The sequence below is a fragment of the Jaculus jaculus genome, chromosome 1 (genome assembly GCF_020740685.1).
Source record: "Jaculus jaculus isolate mJacJac1 chromosome 1, mJacJac1.mat.Y.cur, whole genome shotgun sequence".
NCBI lineage: Eukaryota > Metazoa > Chordata > Mammalia > Rodentia > Dipodidae > Jaculus > Jaculus jaculus.
In genome coordinates, this window is record NC_059102.1 from 229,277,256 (window position 1) to 229,305,016 (window position 27,761).

Sequence of the window (27,761 nt, forward strand, 5' to 3'; positions counted from 1 at the left end):
GACACCTGACTGTGTGGCTCTGGCCTTTTGGAGCTGATTTTCAAGAGGAATGTGGAAGGATTTGAAACTTTGATCTAAGAGACGCCTTGCAGGACTGTACGTACAGCTTGATGAACTATGCAGTAAGAACTATGGACAGTGAGGTTTGGCTTATGAGAGCTTTGCCTGGACTAGGCTAGAGCAGTTTATATGAGAGGCTTGCTGTTATGCCCATGTCCTGAGAATTTGTGCAGGGTTGCATTGCATAGAAATGGACTGCTATGAGCAGAGGGATATGACACAGAAATTAAATCTTTGGGCTGAAACTTCTGCCTGTTCAGCTGCAATCATATGAGATTACAACCTTTGAGAATGGGCCAGCTGATCTGCAACTGGGGCAATAGGAAGAATGTAGACACTTTTGAAGGGGCCTGAGTGCTCAAAGAGTGTCCTGTTCTTCAAAGTCTGCTTTATTTCCCCTTGGAGTATAAGAAATACAAGAAAGAGAGGTTCACTGAATTTGTAACACAGTTTTGTGTTTTGGAAACGGCCATGGCCAGTATGAAGCAGGTTTGCTGGATGCCTGCATGGTGACCCAGTGGAGCCAACGGGTGCAACTGTGGCACATCTGTTGTGGGGGAAACCAACCACCCTCTAATTGGACTGGAGGCCCACTCCATGAGAGGGAACACATCGCTGATACTGAAAACCTGTAACAGGGTAGTCATGAGCCCTAGGGGTGTATGTAACATGTGCTGCTGTCTGGCTAAATGTATGTACTATGCTCACCAAACTGCCCAGTAAGCACTTCTCTTAATGTTCATACCCATATATTAGTGCTACTTTCACTTTTTTTTTGTTGTTGTTGTTTTTTCGAGGTAGGGTCTCACTCTAGTCCAGGCTGACCTGGAATTCACTATGGAGTCTCAGGGTGGCCTCAAACTCATGGCAATCCTCCTACCTCTGCCTCCCGAGTGCTGGGATTAAAGGCGTGCACCGCCACGTCTGGCTTACTCTCACTTTTGGTTGAGAACCTTCTCTTTTCAGATGTCAGTGACCTTGGGATGACTCATGAGGTACCATGGTGCTGTGAAGAAGTGACAGAAGAGTTCTCAGCATTGAAACATCTCTATCACACTTTCCAAGGCTCAGGGTCCATTGTGGAAGAGGTGGTGGAAAGAATGTAAGAGCCAAAAGAGGGTTGGACTCCTTACAATGCACGCTTCCAGACACAAAATTATCTGGATATCCATGACGTCACAATACCTGACACTACATGCACAAGATCAATACAACAGGAGGAAAAGATGATGACATCAAAATAAAAGAGAGACTAAGTCAGGTGTGGTGGAGCACGCGTTTAATCTCAGCATCCAGAAAGCAGAGGTAGGAGGTTTGCTATGAGTCTGAGGCCACCCTGAGACTACATAGCAAAATCCAGGCTGGCCTTAGCTAGAGTGGGATCTTACCTCGAAAAAACAAAAAATAAAATAAATAAATAAAAATAAAAGAGAGACTGATAGATAGGGTGAGGGGATATAATAGAGTTGTGAAGGGGAAAGTGAGGGGGAGGGAATTATTATGATTTATTGTCTATAATTAAGGAAGTTGTCAATAATAAAAAAATTTAAACTGGGTGTGGTGGCGCACGCCTTTAATCCCAGCACCTGGGAGGCAGAGGTAGGATTGCCATGAGTTTGAGGCTACCCTGAGAATACATAGTGAATTCTAGGCCAGCCTGAGCTACAATGAGACCCCTACCTCAAAAAAAAAAATTATTAAAACAGGAGGAGGAGTCAGGCATGATGGCACAAGTTTTAATTGCAGCACTCAGGAGGCAGAGAGGCAGAGGGGCAGCGGTAAGAGGATCGCTGTGAGCCTGAGACTATGTATTCCAAGTCAGCCTGAGCTAGAATGAGATCCTACCTCGAAAAGCAAAAACAAACAAACAAACAAAAAAAAAACCCAAAAGAAAACAAGGAGAGAGGGAATTACCATGACATATCATTTACAATTATTAAAGTTGTCCATAAAATAAATAAATAAATTAATTAATTAAAAATTAAAATAATAAAACAATTAAGCCGGGTGTGGTGGCTTATGCTTTTAATCCCAGCACTCCGGAGGTAGAGCTAGGAGAATCACCCTGGGTTTGAGGCCACCCTGAGACCACAGAGTGAATTCCAGGTCAGCCTGAGCTAGAATGAGACCCTACTTCGAAAAACCAATAAATAAATAAAAATTTAAAAAAAAAAAAAGATATACCTGACTCTGAGCAGGAATCCACTGTGATGGTGCCCCTCTCAGTCATTAGAGAACCAGACAGGAAAAGGAAGCCATGTACAATGCCCTGGTATAGAGTTCAGCGAGCTTGAGAAGGTAATGAGGAAGTACAAATGAGTAAACAGAAGAAGTTATGAAGCCCAGAAATAATAAAGACAATGATGGAAACACCCTTGAGGATGGTACAGCCAACTCCAGACAGGTTCTGAAGTGGGGCTTGTGGATAAAAGGACAGTGTGGGGAGCCAGCTCTCCCATGGTGGGTGCCTTTGCCTCTTGCCACACCAGTGGTAGAAGAATAGCCCGCTGGGACTCAAGACAGAGCAAACCTTCAAAGCACAGTTGGTTAAATAAATGAGTTTGAAAAAACATGCCTTGATAGGCTTTTACTCAGGCACTTATTTCTCACAACATCCTAGTAATAAAAGCCTGGGCGTAAACGGCTTTCTGGTTCACAAGTTGCTTTCACATGCATTTACTGCATTTTATCTTTACGGCAACCTTGTGGGAAACTTAAGGTTGGCATTTGCCTGGCTTTGCAGATAATTATTATCCCCATTTTACTGATGAGAAAATTGAGGCTTAGAAGTTAATAACTTGCCCAAGGCCATTGGCTGGGAAGGACAGATCCTAGTATTCTAGCACCAAAAGCTGCCCTCTCACCATCTCCATATTTTGTTTCTAACCCAGTGGTCAAATAGAAATGAGAGAGCAATAGCAACTTTTTATTTATTTATTTTAGTTTTTCAAGGTAGGTTCTTGCTCCAGTCTAGGCTGGCTTGGAATTCCCTACGTAGTTTCAAGCTGGCATGGAATTCACAGCAATCCTCCTACCTGTGCCTCCTGAGAGCTGGGATTCATGGTTAAAGGCGTGTGCCATCACACTTGGCAAGTCAGAGTGTTTAACATGAAGCCAGGCAGTAGACAGCATGCAGAAACATTATTGTTTTAATTGTTCATTTTTATAAACCTGAAGACTACAGGAAAACACAGAGACAGTGCTAGGGAGATGGCTGAACGGTTAAAGGCTCTTTTTTGTCTTCCTTATTCTTTTTTTTTTTTAATTGTTTTTTTGAGGAAGGGTCTCACTCTAGCCCAAGTTGACCTGGAATTCACTATGTAGTCTCAGGGTGGCCTTGAACTCACGGCGATCCTTCTACCTCTGTTTCCCAATTTGAATGTTGAGATTAAACACACCTGCCAGATTAAAAAAATATATATATATATTATTTTGTTTTTTGAGGTAGGGTCTCACTCTAGCTCAGACTGGCCTGGAATTCACTCTGTAGTCTCAGGGTGGCCTCGAACTCATGGCGATCCTCCTACGTCTGCCTCCCGAGTGCTGGGATGAAAGGCATCCCATTAGCGGGGCGTGGAAAAACCAAAAGAAAAACAAAAGAAAGAAAAACGTCACAGAGGAAATCACTGTAACCCTTCCTCTGTGGCACATCCATTTAGTTTCTTCTCACTACTTACCAGGCTGCTTAGCAATAAATTGTCAGACTAGGTTAGACCCATACCTCTGTGTGGTTTTTCCTTTGCTATGAGTGGACAGTAGTGACCCTGCCTCGAACTAGAAAAAAAGCCATCCATGAGACAGGACAGCAGGTCCCTTCTTCATGTGTCTGTGTTTTCTTTCATTTTTTTTTAAAGGTTTTTAAAAAATGTATTTTATTTATTTGAGAGAGAGAGAGAGAGAGAGAGAGACAGGTATGAGAGAGAGGGAGAGAGAGGGCATGTTGGGGACTCTAGCAACATGCACCACCTTGTGCATTTGGCTTATGTGGGTCCTGGGGAATCAAACCTGGGTCCTTTGGCTTTGCAGCCTTAACCACTAAGCCCTGATCTCTCCAGTCCTGTTTTTTTAAATTATTATTTATTTTATTTTTGTTGTGGCATGGTCTGAGGTAATTCAGGCTGGCCTAGAACTCCCTTTGCAGCTAAAAATGACCTTGAATTATTTATCTTCCTGCCGGGATAACAGGGCATGCACCACCACACCCAGCTTCACTTTTGATACTATGCCCGCCCCATTTCCCATGAACAGTATATGGACTTGTGCAGCATTGCCTAGGCCTTACATAAGCCTGGCAGAGAGCCATGGTCAGTCACCAGGACTGGAAACGACTTCCAGAAGTGAGTCAGCTCTCTTCCAGGAGAAAACAACTAAACTGGTTTGCGGGAGATGGCTATCTACATGAATTTAAGGATGTGTGGAAAAAATATTCCACTCCTACTCCAGCTCTTCCTCCTCATCTGCCCTTCCTGCTGCAGTTTGAACTTATTCCTTAGCTCCAGAGATGAAGGGAAACCTTCCTATGATCATTAACCCTTGGTAGGTCTGAGCACATGTTCCTCACTACTCATACTCAGGAATGAATTACCTGAATATAATTAGCCAACTGTGGATTTTAAAAGTTTCTCTACCCTAAGATGGAAAGCCCAGTTCTTCTCATTAGGGAACATTATTCTCAGCCCTTCCAGTACAAAGAGAAAGCAGGGGCTGGGAATACACATCTTTCATCTCAGCACTCGGGAGGTCAGGATAGCTAAGGTGCTTAGTAGACTGTCTCAAAAAAATAAAGCCCAGTCTGGTGGCCCACGGCTTTAATCTCAGCACCTGGGAGGCAGAGGTAGAATTCCTGAGTTCAAGGCCACCCTGAGACTACATAGTGAATTCCAGATCAGCCTGGGCTAGAGTGAGACTCTACCTTGAAAAACCAAAACTGAAACAAATAAATAAACAAAAAACCACTGAATCATGGAGAGATGGCTTAAGTTAAGGCACTTGCTGCGAAGCCAAAGGATCCAGGTTTGATTAACTAGGACCCAAGTAAGCCAGATGCAGAAGGTTCATTTGAAGTGGCTGGAGGCCCTGGAGCTCCCATACTCTGTCTCTCTCCTCTTTCTCTCAAATAAATAAAATCATGTGTTCATTCGTCAGGTGGGGAACACAGCTTCTTTTTTTTTTTTTAATTTAATAAATTAAGTTATTTGCAAGAGGGAGAGAGACAAAGAAAGAGAGAGAGAGAGAGATTGGGCATGCCAGGGCCTTCAGCCATTGCAACCTAACTCCAGATGCATGCACCATCTTGTGCATCTGGCTTATGTAGGTTCTGGGGAATCAATCCTAGATCCTTTGCCTTCACAAACAAGTACCTTAACTGCTAAGCCATGTCTCCAGGCCGGGGAAACAGTTTCTAGGTTGAACTGGAAATGAAACAGGCATAAAAAATGCTCAGCAGAGCTGAGTGTGGTGGTGCACGGCTTTAATTCCAGCACTTGGGAGGCAGAGGTAGGAGGATCGCTGTCAATTTGAGGGTAGCCTAAGACAACAGAGTGAATTCCAGGTCAGCCTGGGCTACAGTGAAACCTTACCTTGAAAAACCAAGGGGGGAAAAAAAAAACTCAGCCGAGTGTGGTAGCATATTTCTTTAATTCCAGCACTCAGAAGGCAGAGGTAGGAGGATCTTTGTGAGTTCAAGACCAGCCTGGGCAACAGAGTGAGTTCCAGGTCAGCCTGGGCCAGAGCCAGACCTGTGAGACCCTACTTGAAAAAAAGGCTCAGGGGCTGGAGAGATGGCTTAGCGGTTAAGGTCCATGCCTGTGAAACCTAAGGACCCAGGTTCGATTCTCCAGGTCCCACGTAAACCAGAGAGAGGCACATGATGGCACATGCATCTGGAGTTCGTTTGCTGTGGCTAGAGGCCCTGGTGTGCCCATTCTCTCTCTCTTTTTCTCCCTGTCTCTAGTAAGTAAATAAAAATAAAATATTGAAGGAAAAAAAAAAAAAGAACAGGGGGAAAAAAAAAGGTGCAGGAGCGAGGCGAGGTTGCATTCGCCTTTAATCCCAGGACTCGGAAGGCAGAATTATGGAGCGATCACTCTGAGTTCGAGGACAACCTGGGACTACAGAAAGAGTTCCTAAACACCTCGGATCTCTCAGCCCCTGCGGGTGGAAGCTAGTCCTGGGGAAGTCCAGAAAGCAGCGACTACGCAGGCGCCCCGCGGAGCCCTAACTGGGCATGCGTACCTAGAAGGCCTCGCACCTCTCCACTGCGCAAGCGCCCTGGGGACCAGCGCGCCCTTCGGGCGGCGGGAGGAGCCTTCGTTGCGCAGGCGCCGCTGTCGGCAGCATGGCGGCAGCGTTACTGTTGATGCGCGCCCTCCGCCAAGGCCCGGGGTTCGGGCCAGGGCGGCTGTGGGGCCTCGATGTCTGTGCCGGGGCCGGGGGCAGGCGGTCTTATGTGGTCCGCGGGACTCCGGCAGGCCTGGCTGCGGCTGGAGGCCAAGCCCCGCAGGTAACGGGCGCGCGGTCTCCGAGCCTGGCTGTGGCGGCGAGGGCGCGGGCCTGCGTCTCCTCCCGGCGAGGTTACGGAGGAGGGCTGGTGTGGGCGCGGGCACAGCCCTCGCGTGGTTTTTCTGTCCCTCGTGTGTGTTGACGTGTTGTCCCTCATTCTCTGGAGGGTTAAAATGTAGTCCAGGGGCTGGAGAGATGGTTTAGTGGTTACGATGCTGAAGGACTCAAGTTCGAGTCCACATAAGCTAGACGAACCAGGTAGCGCCTACGTCTGGAGTTTGCAGTTGCCGGAGGCCCTGGCGCGCCCATTCTCTCTCTGCCTCTTCCTCTCTTCTCCCCGCCCCCGAATAAATAAAGTATTTTAAAAAATCGATCCAATAACAGAATTAGGAGTTTCACCAGTTTCTTTTTAGTTTAGTTTAGGTTTTATTTTTTTCCCATGGTAGGGTTCATCTTGTAGTAATTCACAGTGTAGTCGTAGGATGGCCTCGAACTCACGGAGATCATCCCATCTCTGCCTCTCAAATGCTGGGATTAAAGGCATGCGCCACCACCACGCCTGGTAGTTTGCTTCTTTTTTTTTGGGGGGGGGGAGGAAACAAGGGATAGCCTCGAACTGGCTGTGTAGCCAAGGATGACCTCCTGATTCTCCTGCCTGCACCTCCTGAGTGCTGGGATTACAGGAGTGGACCACCATGTCTGTATGGTTTCAACCAGTTTTCTAGCAGAGCATTATTTAACAGTTGCCTTAAGTGGACAACAATTGTAAGATGAATTCAAGTGCTTTCCAAATTATAGAGTGGGCTCTGGATTTTTTTTTTTTTTTTTTTTGAAATAGGGTCTTGCTCTATCCCAGGCTGATCTGGAATTCACTGTGTAGTCTCAGGGTGGCGTCAAACTCATAGCAATCCTCCTACCTCTGCCTCCCAAGTGCTGGGAGTGTACCACCATGCACATGGCTTTTTTTTTTTTTTTTTTTTTTAATGAGAAAGACTTGGCACTCCAGGGTCTCTAGCCACTGTAATGGAACTCCAGAACTTGGCGCCACCTTGTAAATATGTGTGACCTTGTGTGTGGGTCACCTTGTTTGTTTGCCTTATGTGGGATCTGAAGAGTTGAACATGGGTCTTTAGGCTTTGCAGGCAAGTGCCTTAAACACTAAGTTATCTGTCCAGCCCAAGAGAGAGTTTATGTATGAGCAAAATGTCATGAAGCTACTTAAAAATTTTATTTAGCTGGGAGTTGTGGCACACACCTTTAATCCTAGCACTCGGAAGGCAGAGGTAGGAGGATTGCCTTGAGTTTGAGGCCAGCCTGGTACTACATGCTGAATTCACGGTCAGCCTGGTCTAGAGTGGAACTCTTAACTCGAAAAACCAAAAAAAAATTTTTTTATGTATTAATTTGCAAGGAGAGAGTGAATGAGAATGGGTGCAATAGGGCCTCCAGTCACTGCAAAAAACAAACAAAAACCCTCCATATACATGCACCACTTTGTGCATCTGGCGTTACCTGGATATTGGGGAATTGAAACTGGGTCCCTAGGTTCATAGGCAAGTGCCTTAACCACTGATCCATTTCTCCAGCCTGTCATGTAGCTACTTTTGCAGTGTATTTATTTTTATTTTTATTTATTTTTGTTTTTTTGGGGTAGTGTCTTACTCTAGCTCAGGCTGACCTGGATTTCACTAGGTAGTCTCAGGGTGGCCTGGAACTCATGGCAATCCTCCTACCTCTGCCTCCCGAGTGCTGGGATTAAAGGTGTGTGCTACCACTTCTGGCTTATTTTTATTTTAATTAATTAGTTAATTAATTTTTTGGTTTTTCAGTTTTTTGAGGTAAGGTTTCGCTCTAGCCCAGGCTGACCTGGAATTCACTATGTAGTCTTAGAGTGTCCTTGAACTCACAGCAATCCTACTTCTGCCTCCTGAGTGCTGGGATTAAAGGTGTGAGCTACCACACCCAGCTGCAGTGTATTTTTATAAATACTTATTTGCAAACAGAGAGGGACAGAGGAGAAGAGAGAGAGAGAGAGAAAATAGGCATACCAGGGCATTCAGCCGCTGCAAGTGAACTCCAGATACATGTGCCACTTTGTTCATCTAGCTTTACCTGGGTACTGGGGAATCCAGTGCCTTAACCACTGAACCATCTTTCCAACCCCTGAAGTGTATTTTGTTAATGATAGAAATTCATTGAGTTCCCAGCAGGCAGGTTGTTAACAGGTCTTCCTACTCTGCCAAGAGTAGCTGAGCCTTAAAACACAAATGGTACATTTCAGAACAGTAATAAATAAATAAATATAAAATATAAATAAGGTTTTGAATCTTTTTTTTTTTTTTTGTTTCAAAGATAAGGTCTTACTCTAGCCTAGGCTAATCTGGAATTCACTATGTAGTTTCAGGGTGGCCTGGAATTTACAGCAATCCTACCTCTGGGATTAAAGGTGTGTGCCACCATTCCTGGCCTTTGAATTAAAATATTTTTTTTTCTTTTTAAAATATTTTATTTTTATTTATCTGACAGAGAAAGAGAGAGAGGGAGGGAGAGACAATGGGTGCACCAGGACCTCCAGCCACTGCAAATGAACTCCAGACACATGTTCCCCCTTGTGCATCTGGCTAATGTGGGTCCTGGAGAATTGAACCAGGGTCCTTTGGCTTTGCAGGCAATGCCTTAACCGCTAAGCCATCTCTCCAGCCCTATTTTATTTTTTAATTAATTAATTTTTTATTAACAACTTGCATGATTGTAAGCAATATCGTATGATAATGCCCTCCCTCCCCCACTTTCCCCTTTGAAACTCAACTCTCCATCATATCCCTTCCCCATCTTAATCAGTCTCTTATTTTGATGTCATGATCTTTTTCTTCCTATTATGATGGTTTTGTTTAGGTAGTATCAGACACTGTGAGGTCATGGATATCCAGGCCATTTTGTGTCTGGAGGAGCACGTTGTAAGGAGTCCTACTCTTCCTTTGGCTCTTACATTCTTTCTGCCACCTCTTCTGTAATGGACCCTGAGCCTTGGAAGGTGTGAATTAAAATATTTTTGAAAGCCAGGTGTGGTGGCGTACACCATTAATCCTAACACTGGAGAGGCTGAGATGGGAGGATCGCCCAGAGTTTAAGGCCACCCAGAAACTACATAGTGAACTCCACAGGTCAGCCTGAGCTAGAATGAGACCCTACTTTGAAAAAAAAAAAAAAAAAAGTATTGGGAGAGAAAGTAGCAGAGAGAGAGAGTGAGAAAGAATGGGCACAACAGTACCTCCAGCCACTGCAAATGAACTCCAAATGTATGCGCCATCTTGTGCATCTAGCTTATGTGTGTCCTGGGAGTTGAACCTGGGTCCTTGGCTCTGCAGGCAAGTACCTTAACAACTAAGCTATCTCCAGCTTTCACCACAAATGCACAAGGTGACACATGCATCTGTAGTTCATTTGCAGTGGCTAGAGGCTCTGGCACGTCCATTCTCTCTTTCTCCCTCTCCTAGTCTCTCTCTCAAATAAATAATGTAAAATATATTTTGAAATATTATCTGTTTGCACCTGTGTATGTGTGTGGGGCTGGGGACAGTGGCAGGGGCTTTCGGTGTCAGCTGCTTGCAACACTTCTTTTGACTTAAGCTTCCACGGAGGCTTGGGAATCGAACCTAGGGTCAGCAGGCTTTGTATGCAAACACCTTTAACCACTGAACTATCTTCCCAGCTCCTCTCCTTAAAATTAAAATAAAACAAAACAAAAACTATTCACTCTGGGAGGCAGAAGGAGGATCACTGTGAGTTCAAGGCCATCCTGAGACTACATAGTGAATTTCAGATCAATCTGAGCTGAGACCCTACCTCAAAGAAACAAACAAACAAAAACCCCTGCATTCAAAAGTGATCATGGGCTGCCCCTGACCAGGTCATTGATAGTGCAGGGAAAGGATGCAGAAAGCCTTTCCCTGGTGTTTGGAAGCTCACTCCTGTCATTGCCAGACCCTGGTGCTTTCCTATACCACCTCCTTACCTGTTTGATGCTTCCTGCTACCTGCCGTCCTCCAATTCTGGTGGAAGTCTGGGCCTAACCTCCAGAAGGAGATGGGTTAGGTGTAGAACCTGCGTACTGACCATCTGCTTACAGAAGCCTTCCTTGGTTCCATCTATACCCTCAGCCACCTGCTTGGCACTAAATAGACCCTGTGGAAATTCTAGCATCTCTCAACTCCGAGTATACGCGTTTTCTCTCTTTCTGGTGGTCTGGTGGGCAGTGGCTTCCTCTGTGTCTAGCTGTTTGTTGTCTGCCAGAGGATCAAGATTCTACCTCTGGGACAAATGGAAAAGAAGGGTAAATACCGAGTGAGCAGCTTGCAAGGAGGTTTTGCTGTTTTTACAAAATAGCCTACTTCTATTGGTCTGGGCCTTGGGTGGCCTCTGTGGATGGATTTTCCATCTACCCTGAGGCAAGGACTGGGGTAGAGAGTGCCGAATATAGTTCAGTGATTTATAGAAGTAGCTTTTACATAGTAAAAGTAAAAAAGGAGGGAGAAGGGGGGCTGGAGAAATAGCTTTGTGGTTAAGGCACTTGCCTGTGAAACCTAAGGACCTAGGTTCAATTCCCTTGTACCCATGTAAGCCAGATGCACATGGTGGCACATGCATCTGGAGTTATTTGCAGTGGCTGGAGGCCCTGGCATGCCCATTCTCTTTCTCTCTCTCTGCCTCTCTCAAATAAATAAACATTAAAAAAAAAAAAAAAAAAGCCGGGCATTGTGCCTCATGCCTTTAATCCCAGCACTTGGGAGGCAGAGGTAGGAGGATTACCAAGAGTTTGAGGCTACCCTGAGAATACATAGTGAATTCCAGGTCAGCTTGGGCCAGAGCGAGACCATACCTTGAAAAACAAAAAACAAAACAAAACAAAAACCCAAGAATCTCTAAATTATTAAAGTATTACTTCTCATTTTAGGGCAGTACATACTTGAGTACATTATTTGAGCTTATTAAAGATTTGTAGCTTGCATTATTTTTGTCTGTAGTTTTAGTGTGACCCTCAGTGTTTTTCTTTTTTGTTGTTTTAGAGCTTGCTATCTCGAATGCTAACCCCTAGCTTTGAAGGGATCAGCGGATTGTTACTGAAACAGCATGTAGTTCACAGCCCAGTCAGACTCTGGCAGTTTTCAGGTGTGTATTTGTTAAAAATGAGATTTCCAGTGAAACTTATGGCTTTTGTGAATTTACTGTCATGTATTACACAGTTCACTTAGTGATGGACACAATTTTACTGTGGTCCTTTAAGATTTTAAGAGAAATGGGCTTAGTTTCTTATTCCTGTAATGCTAGCACTTGCAAGACTGATTGCCAATTGGAGACTAGCCTGGGCTAGAGAACAAAACTTGTCTTTAAAAACAAAAACAGGAGCCTGGCATGGTGGTGCACACCTTTAATCCCAGCACTTGGAGGGCAAAGGTAGGAGGATCGTGGAGAGTTCGAGACCACCCTGAGACTACAGAGTGAATTCCAGGTCAGCCTGAGCAAGAGTGAGACCCTAAGCTAGAGTGAGACCTCGAAAAACCAATAAATAAAAACAAAAACAGGTGTGGTGGTGTATGCCTTTAGTCCTAGCACTAGAGGGAGGCAGAAGTAGGAGAATCACTGAGTTCGAGACTACCCTGAAACTACATAGTGAATTCCAGGATTCCAGGTCCGTTGGGGCTAGAGTGAGACCTTACCTCAAAAAACAAACAAACAAAAAACCCCACAAAACAAAAAAGGGGACTGGGGAAATGGTTTAGCAGTTACAGTATTTGCCTGTGAAGCCTAAGGACTTTGGTTTGGTTCCTCAGTACCCATGTAAGCCAGATTCGTAGGGGGCCACATGTGTCTGGAGTTCATATGCAGTGGCTAGAGGCCCTGGTGTGCCTATTCTCTTTCTTTCTCTCTATCTCTTTCACACGCCTTTAATCCCAGCCCTTGGGAGGCAGAGGTATAAGGATTGCCATGAGTTCGAGGCCACCCTGAGACTACATAGTGAATTCCAGATCAGCCTGGGCTAGAGTGGCACCCTACTTTGAAAAAAACAAAAACAAAAAACAAAACAAAACAAAAAAAAACACTGGTTGGGCATGGTGGCACACACCTTTAATCCCAGCATTTGGGAGGCAGATGTAGGATGATCACTGTGAGTTCAAGGCCATCCTGAGACTACAAATTCCAGGTCAGCCTGGACTAGAGTGAGACCCTTCCTCGGAAAAAACAAAACAAAACAAAAACACATACACACAAAAAAAAACGAAAACGAGATTAGGGTATAGTAGATAAAGTGCTTGATACTCTGAGTACCTGAGTTTGGACCCCAGAACTCATAAATTCTGGATACTGCAGATTTCTGTAATCCCATTGTGTGTCTCTGGCCATAATGGTGACAGAGACAAGAGTCTTTCCCAGGGAACAAAGCGAGACTCTTCCTCAGGCAAGGTGGAAGGGGAGAACTGGTGTACATGTAAGTGTACATGCATGTGCATACATACACAATAAAGAAGCTATGAGGGTTGGAAAGATGGCCTGGAAGCCTGCGAACCAAGGTTCAATTCCCTAGGACCCATGTAAGCTAGATGCACATGGTGGCGTGTGCAATTGGAGTTCATTTGCAGTGGCTAGAGGCCCTGGCATGCCATTCTGTCTCTCACTCTATCTTTATCTTTTTTTCTCTCTCTCTGAAATAACTATGAAAATAAATTATTTTTTAAAAAGTAATGGTAAACTGGGCATGGTGGCACACACCTTTAATCCCAGGCAGAGGTAGGAGGATTGTTGTGAGTTCAAGGCTACCCTGAGAATAGAGTGAATTCCAGGTCAGCCTAGACTAGAGTGAAACCCTACCTCGAATAACCAAAAAAATAAAAAATAATGGTAATATGTAGCTGAGGGATGGCTTAGCAGTTAAGGCATTTACCTACAAAGCCAAAGGACCCAGGTTCAATTCCCCAGGACCCACATTAGCCCGATGCACAAGGGGGCTCATGTGTCTGTTGTTTGTCTGCAGTGGTTGGAGTCCCTGGCGCATCCATTCTCTCTTTCTCTGTCAAGTAAATAAAATAAAATGTTAAAAAGTTATGGTAATATGATGGAGAGTATAGTTGTGAAGGGGAAAGTGAGGGAGGGGGAAATTATAGCTTATTGTCTACAATTATGGAAGTTTTTAGTAGTAATTTCTTTTTTAAAAAGTTATGGTAGCGGGGCTGAGGAAATGGCTTAGAGGTTAAGGCATTTGCCTGTGAAGCCTAAGGACCCCGGTTCAATTCCTCAGGACCCACATAAGGTAGATGCACAAGGGGGCACATGTGTCTGGAGTTTGTTTGCAGTGGCTGGAGGCCCTGGGGTACCCATTCTGTCTTTCTCTCTGCCTTTTCCTCTGTCTCTCTCTCAAATAAATAAAGAAATAAAATATTAATAAAAAGTTAAGATAGACTAGTAGAGGTTTTTTTGGGGGGTCTTCAGAGGTAGGATGTTACTATAGCTCAGGCTGAGCTGGAATTCACTATATAGTTTCAGGGTGGCTTTGAACTCATGGCAATCCTCCTACCTTTGCCTCCTGAGTGCTGGGATTAAAGGTGTGCGCCACCACACTGGGCATTTGTAGATTTTTTTTTATTTTACTTTATTTTTATTTATTTATTTGAGAGTGACAGACAGAGAGAAAGAGGCAGATAGAGAGAGAGAGAGAATGGGCGCATCAGGGCCTCCAGCCACTGCAAAAGAACTCCACGCATGTGTTCCCTTGTGCATCTGGCTAACATGGGTCCTGGGTAATCGAGCCTCGAACTGGGGTCCTTAGGCTTCACAGGCAAGCGCTTAACCGCTAAGCCATCTCTCCATCCCTTGTAGAAGATTTTTGCTGCCTATTAATATGCTTGTTCATGTCAGTGTTTTGTGTTGAGTAGGCTTAGGGACAGAAGGTTGTGCCTTCTGGTTTAGGTGTGCAATATGCTCTACTATTTTGGTCTGTGTACATTCACTGATTCTATGACAAGAATCTAAGAACATAGCCTTGTTCACAACTGACATGTGGCTATTAGTATATTGTTGCTAGTTTGACATTGACCATAAGCACTAAGAGGACCTTTGGTTCTTTCTGTTGTGAGCTCTGTGAGTCTTTGAGTAATCTGAAATGATGTTTATGAATAGGAAGTTCTGGAAGGTCTGAGCAGGTCATTTTTGCTTACTGTTTTTAATATTTATTTATTATTATTTTTCTTTTTGTTTTTTTTTTGAGGTAGGGTCTCCTTCTAGCCCAGGCTGACCTGGAATTCACTATGTAGCCTCAGGGTGGCCTTGAACTCACAGAGATCCTTCTACCTCTACCTCCCAAGAGTTGGGATTAAAGGCTACCACACCCTATTGTTTTTATTTTTGTTGTTTGTTGTTTTGTTTGAGACAAGGCCTCCTGTAGATCAGGTTGGCTTGAAACTGGTTATATAGTTGAGGATGACCTTGAACTTCTGCTCCTCCTTCCTCCACCCCCAAGTGCTAAATTTACAGGTATGAGCCACTACACCCAATTTATGTAGTGCTGGAGGTCAAACCTAGGACTTTGTGCATGCTAAGGCAAACACTCAACCAACTAAACTACATCCCTAATTCTGGTTTTGTTTAGTTTAGTTTTGTTTTTGAGGCAGCTTTTCACTTTAACCCAGGCTGACCTGGAACTCACTCTGTTAGCCCCAAGCTGGCATCAAACTCATAGGAATCCTCCTACCTCAGCCTTCCAAGTGCTGAGACTCAAGGCATGTGCCACTATGCCTGGCTTCTAGCCTTTTTTTTTTTTTTATGTCTCCTTGAAACAATGCCTTGCTCTGTAGCCCAGGATGGCCTGTAACTCACAGTCCTGTCTCTGCTTCCACCTGCTCTCATGTCCTCTCAGGCCTGGCCTTATTTTCCCTCTCTCTCTTTTCTGTTTTTTTTTTCTTTGAGATGGGTTTCGCTATCACCCAGGCTGACCTGGGATTCACTATATAGTTTCAGGCTGGTCTCAAACTCACAGCAATTCTCTTACCTCTGCTTCCAGAATTCTGGGATTAAAGACATGCACCATCATGCCCAGCTATTTTTGATTTTTTTTTTCTTTTATTCCCTATAATTTTTCAACTCCTTTCCCCATCTGAAATAGGGAAAAGTAGAACACTTGAATTCCTGATTCAGAAGGAGTAGCCTGGTTCTCACTGTGGCCAGGTAGAGCCATGGTGCCCTGACTGGCTGTGTGTTGGCAATGGGCTCATGTGCTGTCATTTTCACTTGAACCCTCCGCATACTCAGTGTTGGATTCAGACAGCAGTGAAGGTAGTTTTAGTTTTGCTTGTGAGTCTGCTGAAGTCTTGTGAAGAAAATGAGTTGAGGCCATGGTTGTAAACTTCCTCCTCCATCTGCTGAGACTTTGGACAAGATTGAGCCTTTTCTGTGAAGCATTGGGTTACCCTGTCCCAAGCATTGGCAACTAGGTTGTTGCATTTGTCAGATGCCAAACCCATTTGGATGTTTATGTGTTTAGATGTTCAATATATATTATTCATTGTCTCCCATCCAAGTAATAACCAAGACTGATGCTGCTTAGCTCCTGGGATCAGATGAGATTGGGTGTGCTCAGGGTAGTACAGCCATTGTTTAGGTTCATTTAAAGCAGCTTCAAGTTGTTCTCCAATAAACACATGACATTTCTTAAATTTAATATATGTAAGAATTTTCTTTTTTTCTTTCTTTCTTTCTTTCTATTTATTTATTTATTTTCAATTTTTTTGTTCATTTTTATTTATTTATTTGAGAGTGACAGAGAAAGAGGCAGAGAGAAAGGCAGAGGGGGGGGAGGGAGGGAGGACACATGCTGCAGGGCTTCAGGCCACTGCGAACGAACTCCAGACACATGCGCCCCCTTGTGCATTTGGCTAACGTGGGTCCTGGGGAATCGAGCCTCGAACCAGCGTCCTTAGGCTTCATAGGCAAGCGCTTAACCACTAAGCCATCTCTCCAGCCCTATTTATTTATTTTTTGAGGTAGGGTCTTGCTCTAGCCCAGGCTGGCCTGGAACTCTATATAATCAGGCTTACCTCCAACTAACAGCAGTTCTACTTTTGCCTCCTGAGGGCTGGGATTAAAGGCACTCACCAGCACACACTGCCAGTTTTTCTTTTTTGGTGGTGTTACTTGCCTTGTACATGTGTCCTTCTACTGAGTTATATCCTCTAATTCTGTATTCCCTAACATTTGCCAATTTTTTTCTTAATTTTATTTTATTCATTTATTTGTGAGAGAGAGAGACACACACACACACACACAGAGAATGTGTGCACCAGGGCCTCTAGCCACTGCAGATGCATGTGCCACCTTGTGTATCTGGCTTTATATACATATTGGGGAATTGAACCTGGGTTCTTAGGCTTTGCAGGCAAGCGCCTTAAACCCAATTTTTATTTTAAAGATTTTGTTTTTATTTGTTTGTTTATTAGAGACAGAGAGAGGGAGAGAGAAAGTGAGAATGGGCATGCCAGGGCCTCCAGCCACTGAAAACAAACTCCAGATGCGTGCATCACCATGTGCACCTGGCTTATATGGGACCTGGAGAATCGAACCGGGGTACAGGCATGCGCCTTAACTGCTAAGCCATCTCTCCAGCCCTATTTTTAATTTTTAAGGTAGGGTTTAACATAACCCATGCTAGTATGGACTACCATATGTAGCTGGGGATGACCTTGAGCTTCTGATCCTTCTTCCTCTACTTCCCAAGTGCTAAGTTACTGGTTTGTGCCATTGGGCTTTTTTTTTTTTTCCTTGGTTTTTCTATGTAGGGTCTCACTCTAGCCCAAGCTGACCTGGAATTCACTATGGAGTCTCAGGGTGGCCTTGAAATCAGCAATCCTCCTACCTCTGCCTCCTGAGTGCTGTTTTTTTTTTTTTTTAATATATTTTATTTATTTATTTGAGAGAGAAAGAGGTAGAGAGTGAGAGATTGGGCACGTCAGGGCCTCCAACCACTGCAAACGAATTCCAGATGCATGTGCCTCCTTGTGCGTCTTGGCTTATGTGGGTCCTGGGGAATTGAACCCGAGTCCTTTGGCTTTGCAGGCAAATGCTTTAACCACTAAGCCATTTTCTCCAGTCTTTTTTTTTTTAATTAAAAAAAATTTTTTTTTGAGGTAAGGTCTTACTGTGTAGATCAAAATTTTTCTTTTCTTTTTTGAGGTAGGGTCTCACTTTACCTCAGGCTGACCTCTAATCACTATGTAGTTTCAAGGTAACCTTTAACTCATGGCAGCCCTCCTACCTCTGCCTCCCAAGTTCTGGGATTAAAGGCATGTGCTACCATGCCTGGCTCAAGATGGTTTTGAACTCATTCTATAGCCCAGGCTAGCCTGGAATTTAAAGTGATTCTTCTGCCTTAGCTCATGAGTGGTAGGATTATAGTAGGGTTATAAGTGTGAGTTACAATACCTGCCTTACCTATTTATTTATTTAAAAAATGTCTTATTTATTTCAGAAAGAGGGAGAGAGGGCTGGAGAGATGGCTTAGCGGTTAAGGCGTTTGCTTGCGAAGCCAAAAGGGTCCTGGTTCAGTTCTCCAGGACCCATGTTAACCAGATGCTCAAGAGGGGCTACATGCATATGGAGTTCATTTACAGTGACTGAAGGCCCTGGTATGCTCTCTCTATATATATCTGCCTCTCTCTCTCTCTTTTTAGTATATTTTATTTATTGAGGGGGGAGAGAATGGGCATGCCAGAGCCTCCAGCCACTGCAAACAAACTCCAGATGCATGTGCCCCCTTGTGCATCTGGCTAACGTGGATCCTGGAGAACTGAACCAGGATCCTTTGGCTTTTGCAGGCAAATGACTTAACTGCTAAGCCATCTTTCCAGTCCTATTTTGGATTTTTTTTCCCTGTTTGTTCAAAGTAAGGTCTCATTCTAGCCCAGGGTGACCTGCAATTCACTCTGTATTTTCAGGGTGGCTTTGAACTCATGACAATCCTTCTACCTCTGCTTCCCAAGTGCTGGAATTAAAGGTGTGCACCACCATGCTCAGCCCTGCTTTTAGATTTTTTGAGGTAGGGTCTCACTGTAGCTCGGGCTGACCTGGAACTAACTATGTAGTCCCAGGCTGGCCTCCTACTCACAGCAGTCCTCCTCCCTCTGCTTCCTCAGTGCTGGGGTTAAAGGTGTGTGCCACCATGCCTGGCCCTGAATTCTTTCTTTTTTTGTTTTGCTTTTTGAGATAGGGTGTCACTCTAGCCCACCCTGACCTGAAATTCACTTTGTATTCTTAGGGTACCTCCACCTCACAGGGACCCTTCTACCTCTGCCTCTAGAGTGCTGGGATTAAAGGTGTGCACCACCATGCCTGGCTTAATTCTTTCTTTTTTAAAAAATTTTATTTATTTATTTATTTAATTAATTTGGGTATTCAAGTCTCACTCTAGCTCAGGCTGACCTGGATTTCACTATATAGTCTCAGGGTGGCCTCAAACTCATTATGATCTCCTACCTCTGCCTCCTGAGTACTGGGATTAAAGGTGTGCACCACCACACCTGGCGTGTGTGTGTGTGTGTGTGTGTGTGTGTGTGTGTATTTTTTTTTTGGAGGGGGGAGGTTGGGGTTTGAGGTAGGGTCTCACTCTAGTCCAGGCTGACCTGGAACTCACTATGTAGACTCAGGGTGGCCTCAAACAGCAATCCACTTACTTCTGCCTCCCAAGTTCTAGGATTAAAGGTGTTTACCACCACGCCTGGCTCTGGCTTATGTTTTATATTATTTATTTATTTGAGGGAGATAGAGACAGAGAGAATGAGCATGTCAGGGCCTCCAGCCACTGCAAATTAACTTTAGATGCATATGTCACCTTGTATATTTGGCTTACATGGGTCCTGGGGAATTGAACCTGGGTTCTTTGGCTTTATAGTCAATGCTTTAACCACTAAGCCATCTCTCCAGCCCTGAATTATTTTTTTAAATATTTATTTGAGAGAGGGAGAGAGAGAATGGGCATGCCTTGGCCTCCTACCACTGAAAATGATCTCTAGATGTTTGTGTCACTTTGTGTTTCTAGCTCTGTGTGTGGGCATTAGGGTATTCAACCTGGGCCTTCAGGTTTTGCAAGCAAGCACCTTAACTGCTGACCCATTTGCCTATCCCTGATATTGCATTCTTTTCTCATTTGTTTTAGGTGGTACTTACTATTTTAATACCTCAGGGATGAAGCAGAAGAATAAAGATGGTGATAAGTCCAAAGGGAAGGCCCCTGAAGATGATGAAGGTACACCTTTCTGATGTCCTGAAGTGCCATCCCCTCTGTTGTCGCTCTTGTGTGGGCTCCTGTAAGCAGGGTGAGGCTCGAGTGACAGGCAGGAGATCACAGGCTCCTGTGCTTGCCTGCCTTGGTGCACAACTGTTCTGTTTTTGTCTGTGATTGTTGGATCCTTTGCATTTTTCTTTCAGAGATACTTCCTTAGATGTCTCTAATCCCCTTCAGGAATGACTAAAGGTAGATGGCATTTCTGTCTGCATAGAAAGGGTGAATCTCAAATTTGCCTGGATTCCTGGGAGTGAGCACCAGAATGTCTTAGGTAAATCCAGCTTCTCAGTATTGTCAGTAGCTTTTTTCCTTCTTTTTTTTTTTTTTCTTTCTTCTTCCTCTTTCTCCTCCTCCTCCTCCTTTTTTTTTTTTTTTTTTTCCCAAGGTAGGATCTTGCTCTAGACCAGGTTGACCTGGAATTCACTATGTATTCTCAAGGGGGCCTTGAACTCACGGCGATCCTTGTACCTCTGCCTCCAGAGTGGTGGAATTAAAGGCGTGTGCCATCATGTCTGGTGGCTCTTATATTCTTTCCATCACCTTTTCTGCAATGGACCTTGAGCCTTGGAAGGTGTGATAGAGATGTCTGTGGTGCCTTTTGAGTCATCCAGTGGTCACTGCCATCTGAATAGAGAAGCTTCTCTAACCAAACATGAGAGGCATATATACCTTTAATCCCAGCACTGCAGAGGCAGAGGTGGGAGGATTGAGTTGGAGGCCACCCTGAAACTACATAGTGAATTTCAGGTCAGCTTGAGCTATAGAGCAAGACTGTACTTCAAAGAAAAGAAAAGGTGCTTGCAGGGTAGTTTGGTGAGCACAATATATACATTTAGCCAGACTATAGCAGGTGTTACTTTCCTAGGACTTACCATCTCCCAGTCCTAGACTGTTTACTAGGTTTTCAGTACCAGGCATGTATTACCTCCTGTGGAACCGGCCTGCTGTCCATTAGAGATCGGTTGGTTTCCCCTTATCAGATGTGCCAGTATTGCACACATTGGTTCATTTGGCCTGGCTGGCCAGACATAAGGCTTTCAGTGTCCACTGTTGTTTGTCACTGCTGATGACTTCTTTTTCCCATAGGGCTGCATGTAGCATAGATTTGTTTTCTAGCTTTTGGTCAGCTGATCCACAGGGAGGAGGTTTTCAGCTCAGCTCCACAAAATAATTCTCAATGATCTTGTAACCCAGGCATGGAAAGTCTTCAGCAATAGGGTCTTACCATCTAGTTCTGTTGGAAAACCAAGAGCCTTGGCAAAATTGGCAAAGACCTGTAATGTTTTGGGAACATCAGGGACTTCCCTGGCCAATAGCTTATTAGAAGGTATCCCATCCTTGGCACTGAACCTTTTTTTTCCCCAAGGTAGGGTCTCACTCTACCTCAGGCTGACCTGGATTTCACTGTGTAGTCTCAGAGTGGCCGTAAACTCACAGTGATCCTCTTACCTCCGCTTCTTGTATGCTGAAATTAAAGGCATGTGCCACCATGCTCAGTTGGCACTGAAATCTTTCTAGTAATATATACCTTCTGGGTGCACCATTATCCAAAGAAGTAGATACCCATATGGCTTATTCATAACATCTTATTTTTTTTTTCTTTTTTTGATTTTTCAAGGTAGGGTCTCACTGTAGCCCAGGCTGACCTGGAACTCAGCCTGTAGTCCCAGGTTGGCCTCAAACTTGAAGTGATCCTCCTATATGAGTGCTGGAATTAAAGGCATGTGCCACCATGCCCAGCTCCTAACCCCTTGTTTTTCTGTTAAGTTCTTGCATCATTATTATTATTATTTTAGTTTTCAAAGTAGGGTCTCACTCTAGCCCAGGCTGATCTGGAATTCACTATGGAGTCTCAGGGTGGCCTCGAACTCATGGCAATCCTCCTACCTCTGCCTCCTGAGTGCTGGGATTAAAGGCGTGTGCCACCACGCCCAGCATTCTTGCATTATTTTTAAAATTTATTAGAGAGAGAGAGAATGGGTGTGCCAGGGCCTCCAGCCACTGCAATGAACTCCATATGCATGCACCACAATGTTCATCTGGCTTATGTGATACCTGGAGAATTGAACCTGGGTTCTTAGGCTTTGCAGGCAAGCGCCTTAACCAGTAAGCCATCTCTCCAGCCGAAGTTTTTATATTATTTTTATTTAATTACTTACTTTTTAAAAAGAGGACAATGTGTCTCAATGCCTAATGGCACTTTTTTTTTTTTGAGGTAGGGTCTCACTGTAGCCCAGGCTGACCTGGAATTCACTATGGAGTCTCAGGGTTGCCTCAAACTCATGGCAATCCTACTACTTCTGCTTTCTGAGTGCTGGGATTAAAGGTAGGCGCCACCATGCCTGGAAGCACTTCTTTTTTAATTTTATTTATTTGAGAGGGAGGGGGGAGAGAGAGAGAATGGATTTGCCAGGGCCTCCAGCTGCTGTAAAGGAACTCCAGATGTGTGCACCCCCCTTGTGCATCTGGTTTATGTGGTTCTTGGGGATTTGTTGCAGTCAGGTTCCCATTGCTGGCAAAAATCACCCGACCAAGAACAGCTTTTGGGAGAAAAGGGGGTTTACTTTGGCTTACAGACTTGAAGGGAAGTTTCATGATGGTAGGGAAAATGATGGCATGAGCAGAAGGTAGACATTCTGGCCAGTATCAGGTGGACAACAGCCACAGGAGAGTGTGCCAAACACTGGCAAGGGAAAACTGGCTTTAATACCTGTAAGACTGTCCCCAACAATGCCCTGTTTCTAGGAGGCATCAATTCCTAAATATCCCCTTAGTTGGGAACCTAGCATTATGAACATCAAAGTTTATGGGGACATCTGAATCAAACCACCACAGGAATTGAACCTGTGTCCTTTGGATTTGCAGGCAAGTGTCTTAACCGCTAAGCCATTTCTCTAGCCAAATTTGTATTTTTATTTATTTACTAGAGAGAGTATCTGGGCTTGCCTGGGCATATTGTAGCTGCAAACAAACATCAGCCACATGTACCACTTTGTGTATCAGGCTTTATTTGGGTACTAAGGAATCAAACTTAACCTGTTAGACTTTGCAAGTTAGCACCTTTAACCACTGAGGAATCTCCCAAAACCACCTCCCTCCACCTTTTTGTTGCTGTTGTTGTTGTTTCAAGGTAGGGTCTTCACTCTAGCTCAGGCTGACCTGAAATTCTGAAATACTGGAATGTAGTCTCAGGCTGGCCTCGAGAGAGAGGAGACGAGAGACAGAGAAGAGAGACAGAGAGAGAACAGGCACATTAGGGCCTCCAGCCACTGCAAATGAACTCTAGATGTATGTGCCCCTTGTGCAGCTGGCTTACGCGGGTCCTGGGGCATTGAACCTGGGTCCTTTGGCTTTGCAGGCAAGTTCCTTAACCATTAAGCCATCTCTCCAGCTCCTTTTTTTGAATTTATTTTTTATTTTTCAAGGTAGAAATTCATTCTAGCTTAGGTTGACCTGGAATTCACTATATACTGTATAGTCTCAGGGTGGCCTCAAACTCATGGTGATCCTCCTACCTCTGCCTCTCAAGTGCTAGAATTAAAGGTGTGCCTCACACCATGCTCAGCTTCAGAATTGACTATTCTTTTATTTATACATACACACACAAGCATATGTATTTATTTGAGAGAAAGAGAATGGGTGCGCCAGGGCATCCAGCCACTGCAAGTGAACTCCAAGACACATGTGCCCCCTTGTGCATCTGGCTAATGTGGGTAGTGGGGAATTGAACCAGGCTTTGCAGGCAAATGTCTTAACTGCTAAGCCATCCCTCCAGCTTTTTTTTTTTTTTTTTTTAAATGGGAAAATTGGCATTTACTTTAAGCTTATAGATCTGGGGGAAGTTCCATAATGTTGAAAAGAAGCTGGCTCCCTGTACCAAATCCATACAAAGAGAAAAACCACAACCAACACCACAAAGAAGCACACTCTGGGACCCCCAGGCAAAGCTCAAGCACTCTGCATACCTTAGGCTAGAATTTAGATCCACCCCCAGTAGCCCCTTAACCTGTTGGTGTTGGATCTCCAGGATCTGCCCATGGTACCACCTCCTCCAGCCAGGTGGCTGGAAATCCAAGTTACAAGATTTAATAAACATCAATTCAGAGTACTCTAGCTAGTTACATACTTCTAACATATATTCCCATTCTGAAAGGAAGGAATGGGGATTGCAGCAAGAAAAAATTGGACCAAAGGACGGCCAGAACTCAGCAGGGCAAATGTCAAGTTCTGTATCCAGTATCTGGGACTTGTTATTAAATCTTCTGGGTTCCAAAAGGCTTGGGTAGCTCTGTCTCTACAGCTTTGCTACTTGTAAAACACATGGCCTCTCTTGTGGGCTGTTTTCATTCTGAGTCTGTAGCTTTCCTTGAAGGAGGTTCCCATGGACTTGGCACCCCCAACATCCTGGGGTCTACATTGCAACTTGAGTTCACCTTCACAGCTGGTTCAGTTCCCCAGTAACCATGTAAAGCCAGATGCACAATGTGGTACATGCATCTGGAGTTAATTTGTAGCACAAGGTGTCCTAATGCACCCATATTTATATTCTTTATTTCTCATAAATAAATAAGGGCTGGCAAGATAGCTTAGTAGTTAAGTAGCTTTCTGTGAAGTCTAAGGACCCAGGTTCAACTTCCCAGTACCCATGTAAGCCAGATGCACATGGTGGTGCATACATCTGAAATTTGTTTTCAGTGACTAGAGACCCTGGTATACCATTCACTCTCTAGTTGCCTCTTTCTCACAAATAAATAAAAATAAAAATATTAAACATAAATTAAAAATACTTTTTATTTGGAAGTAGAGAGAAGGATAGAGGAAGAGAAGGGGGTGGGGAGAGATAAGTGCATATGCATATAGCAGGGCCTCCAGCCACTGCAAACAAATTCCAGATGCATGCGCCCCCTTGTGTATTTGGCTTACATGGGTCCTGGAGAATCAAACTGGGGTCCTTTGGCTTTGCAGGGAAGCACCTTAACCGCTAAGCAATCTCTACAGTCCTCCCCCCCCACCCCTTTTTTTTTTCAGGGTAGGGTCTCACTCTGGTCCAGGCTGATCTGGAATTTAACTATGTAGTCTCAGGGGGCCTCAAACTCATGGTGATCCTCCTACCTCTGCCTCCCAAGTGCTGGGATTAAAGGCATGCACCACCACGCCTGGCTTCCTTCCCCCCTTTAAAAATATTTTTATTGGGCTGGAGAGATGGCTTAGCGGTTAAGCGCTTGCCTGTGAAGCCTAAGGAACCCGGTTCGAGGCTTGGTTCCCCAGGTCCCACGTTAGCCAGATGCACAAGGGGGCGCACGTGTCTGGAGTTCGTTTGCAGTGGCTGGAAGCCCTGGCGGACCCATTCTCTCCCTCTCCCTCTATCTGTCCTTCTCTCTGTGTCTATCGCTCTCAAATAAATAAATAAAAAATGACTAAAAAAAATATTTTTTAAAAAAATGTATTTCTTTATTTATTTGAGTAGGGGTACAGATAGAATTGACACTCCAGGGCCTCCAGCCACTGTAAATGAACTCCAGGCCCATGTGCCACCTTTTGCCTCTGGTTTATGTAGATGCTGGGGAATTGAACCTGGGTCCTTCGGCTTTGCAGTAAAGCACCTTAACTGCTAATTCCTATCTACAGCCCCCCTCCCCACTTTTTTTGTAAAAATAACTCATGTTTTTTTGCTTTTGTGCTTCTTTGAGTTATGGTCTTGCTTTAGCCCATATTGACTTGGCATTCACTATGTAGTCTCAGGCTGACCTCGAACTCATGACCATCCTCATATTTCTGCCTCCCAAGAGTTGGGGTTAAAGCCATGGACTACCATGCCTAGCAGCATGTGCTTTTTTTTTTTTTTTTTTTTGAGGTAGTGTCTCAGTCTAGCCAGGGGAGACCTGGAATTCAGTATGTAGTCTCAGGGTGGCCTCCAACTCATGGTGATCCTCCTACCTCTGCCTCCTAAGTGCTAGGATTAAAGGCGTGTGATGTGCCACCATGCCCATCTTTGCATGTGCATTTAAAAAAAAAATATTTTAGGGCTGGAGCGTTGGCTTAGTGGTTAAGTCATTTGCCTGCAAAGCCAAAGGACCTCAGTTTGACTCCCCAATACCCATGTAAGCCAGATGCACAAGGTGGCACATGTGTCTGGAGTTTGTTTGCAGTGGCTGGAGACTCTGGCATGCCCATTCTCTATTTTTCTCTGCCTTTTCCCCTTTCTCTCAAATAAATAAAATATTATGTATATGTGTGTGTGTATATACATATGTTTGAGAGAGGCAGAGAGACTGAGAGAGGGAGAATGAGCATGCCAGGGCCTCTAGCCACTGCAAACAAACTCCAGATGCATGCACCCCCTTGTGCATCTGGGTGCTGGGGAATTGAACCGGGTCCTTAGGCTTCGCAAGCAAAAGCCTTAAGTGCTAAGCCATTTCCCCAGTCTCAAAATAAAATACTTAAAAAAAATATATTTTAGGCCAGACATGGTGGCTCACACCTTTAATCCCAGCATTTGGGAGGCAGAGGTAGGAGGATTGATATGAGTTTGAGGCCACTCTGAGACTAAATAGTAAATATCAGGTCAGCCTGGGTTAGGTGAGACCCTACCTCAAAAAACAAACAAACAAACAAACAAAAATATGTGTGTGTGTATGTATGTATATGTGTATAATTTATTTATTAGCAAGAGAGAGAATGGATGCACCAGGGTCTAGGCACTGCAGATGAACTACAGATGCCTGTGCCATCTCTTGTGCATTTGGCTTCATGTGCTTACTGGGAATCAAACCTGGGTCCTTTGGCTTTGCAGCCAAGTACCTTAACCACTATGTCATCTCTACAGCTCTCCACTCCACTCTTTGTTTTTTAGATTTTCAAGGTAGGGTAATACTCAGCCCAGGCTGACCTGGAACTCACTCTGGGGTATCAGATTGGCCTTGAACTCACAGCAATCCTCCTATCTCTGCCTCCCAAGTGCTGGGATTAAAGGTGTGTGCCACCATGCCTGGCTCCCCCTGCCCTTTTTATTTGGTGACAGAATCTTTGTAGCCCTGGTTGGCCTCAAACTCAAAGCAGTCCTCCTATGTCTACCTCCCATGTGGTAGGATTTTATTTTTTTTTATATATATATATATATATATATATATATATATATATATATATATACACATTAACCTCCACTTGTGGTATTTTTTTTTTTCAATATTTTTATTTATTTGAGAGAGAGAGAGCGAGCGAGCGAGCAAGCGAGAGAGAATGGGTCTGCCAGGGCCTCTAGCCACTGCAAAGAAACTTCGGATGCGTGTGTTCCCTTGTGCATCTGGCTTATGTGCGTCCTGGGAAGTCAAACCTGGGTCCTTTGGCTTTGCAGGCAAGCGCCTTAACTGATAAGACATTTCTCCAGCCCCTTCTTTAGTTTTTTTTTGAGGTAGTGTCAATCTAGTAGTTTCAAGCTGGCCTAAAACTCACAGTGATCCTCCTACCTCTGTCTTCTGAGTAGTGGGATTAAAGGTGTGTGCCACATGCCTAGCTCGCTTTTTTTTTTTTTTTTTTTGAGATAGGATCTTGCTTGGTAGCCTTGGCTGATCTTGAATTCTTTTCATTTTTCCTTTATAGATTTTGGAGGTAGGGTCTCACTCTAGCCCAGGCTGACCTGGAATTTACTATGTATTCCCAGGGTAGTCTCAAACTCATGGCAGTCCTTCTACCTCTGCCTACTGAGTGCTGGGATTAAAGGTGTGGGCCACCACACCTGGCCTCTTTTTTTTTTTTTTCCTTGTTATCTACTTATTTATTTAAATGAGAGAGAGAGAAAGATTAAGAGGTAGAGAATTGGTGTGCTTGGGCCTCTAGCCACGGAGATCAAACTCCAGACGCGTGTGCTGCCTTATGT

At 44.3% G+C, this 27,761-nt stretch overlaps 1 protein-coding gene and 1 non-coding gene across 3 annotated transcripts in view; both read left to right on the plus strand.

The window, feature by feature from the left end:
* Positions 1 to 6,397: 6,397 nt before the first annotated feature.
* The window catches only part of Spg7 (SPG7 matrix AAA peptidase subunit, paraplegin), a 63,734-nt gene continuing 42,370 nt past the window's right edge, over positions 6,398 to 27,761 (plus strand). Inside the window, exons 1-3 of one of the 2 annotated variants that reach the window (XM_004665956.2) lie at positions 6,398 to 6,562; positions 11,628 to 11,730; positions 19,757 to 19,846. In XM_004665956.2, the coding sequence (XP_004666013.2) occupies positions 6,398 to 6,562; positions 11,628 to 11,730; positions 19,757 to 19,846 (358 nt within the window). Of the gene's footprint in view, positions 6,563 to 11,627; positions 11,731 to 19,756; positions 19,847 to 20,028; positions 20,157 to 27,761 lie in introns of those variants that run through there. The other variant, XM_045153437.1, reaches the window with a different exon arrangement.
* LOC123458380 lies at positions 10,433 to 10,564 on the plus strand. Its single transcript, XR_006635639.1, has one exon. It is a non-coding gene; the product is annotated as a small nucleolar RNA SNORA71 (small nucleolar RNA).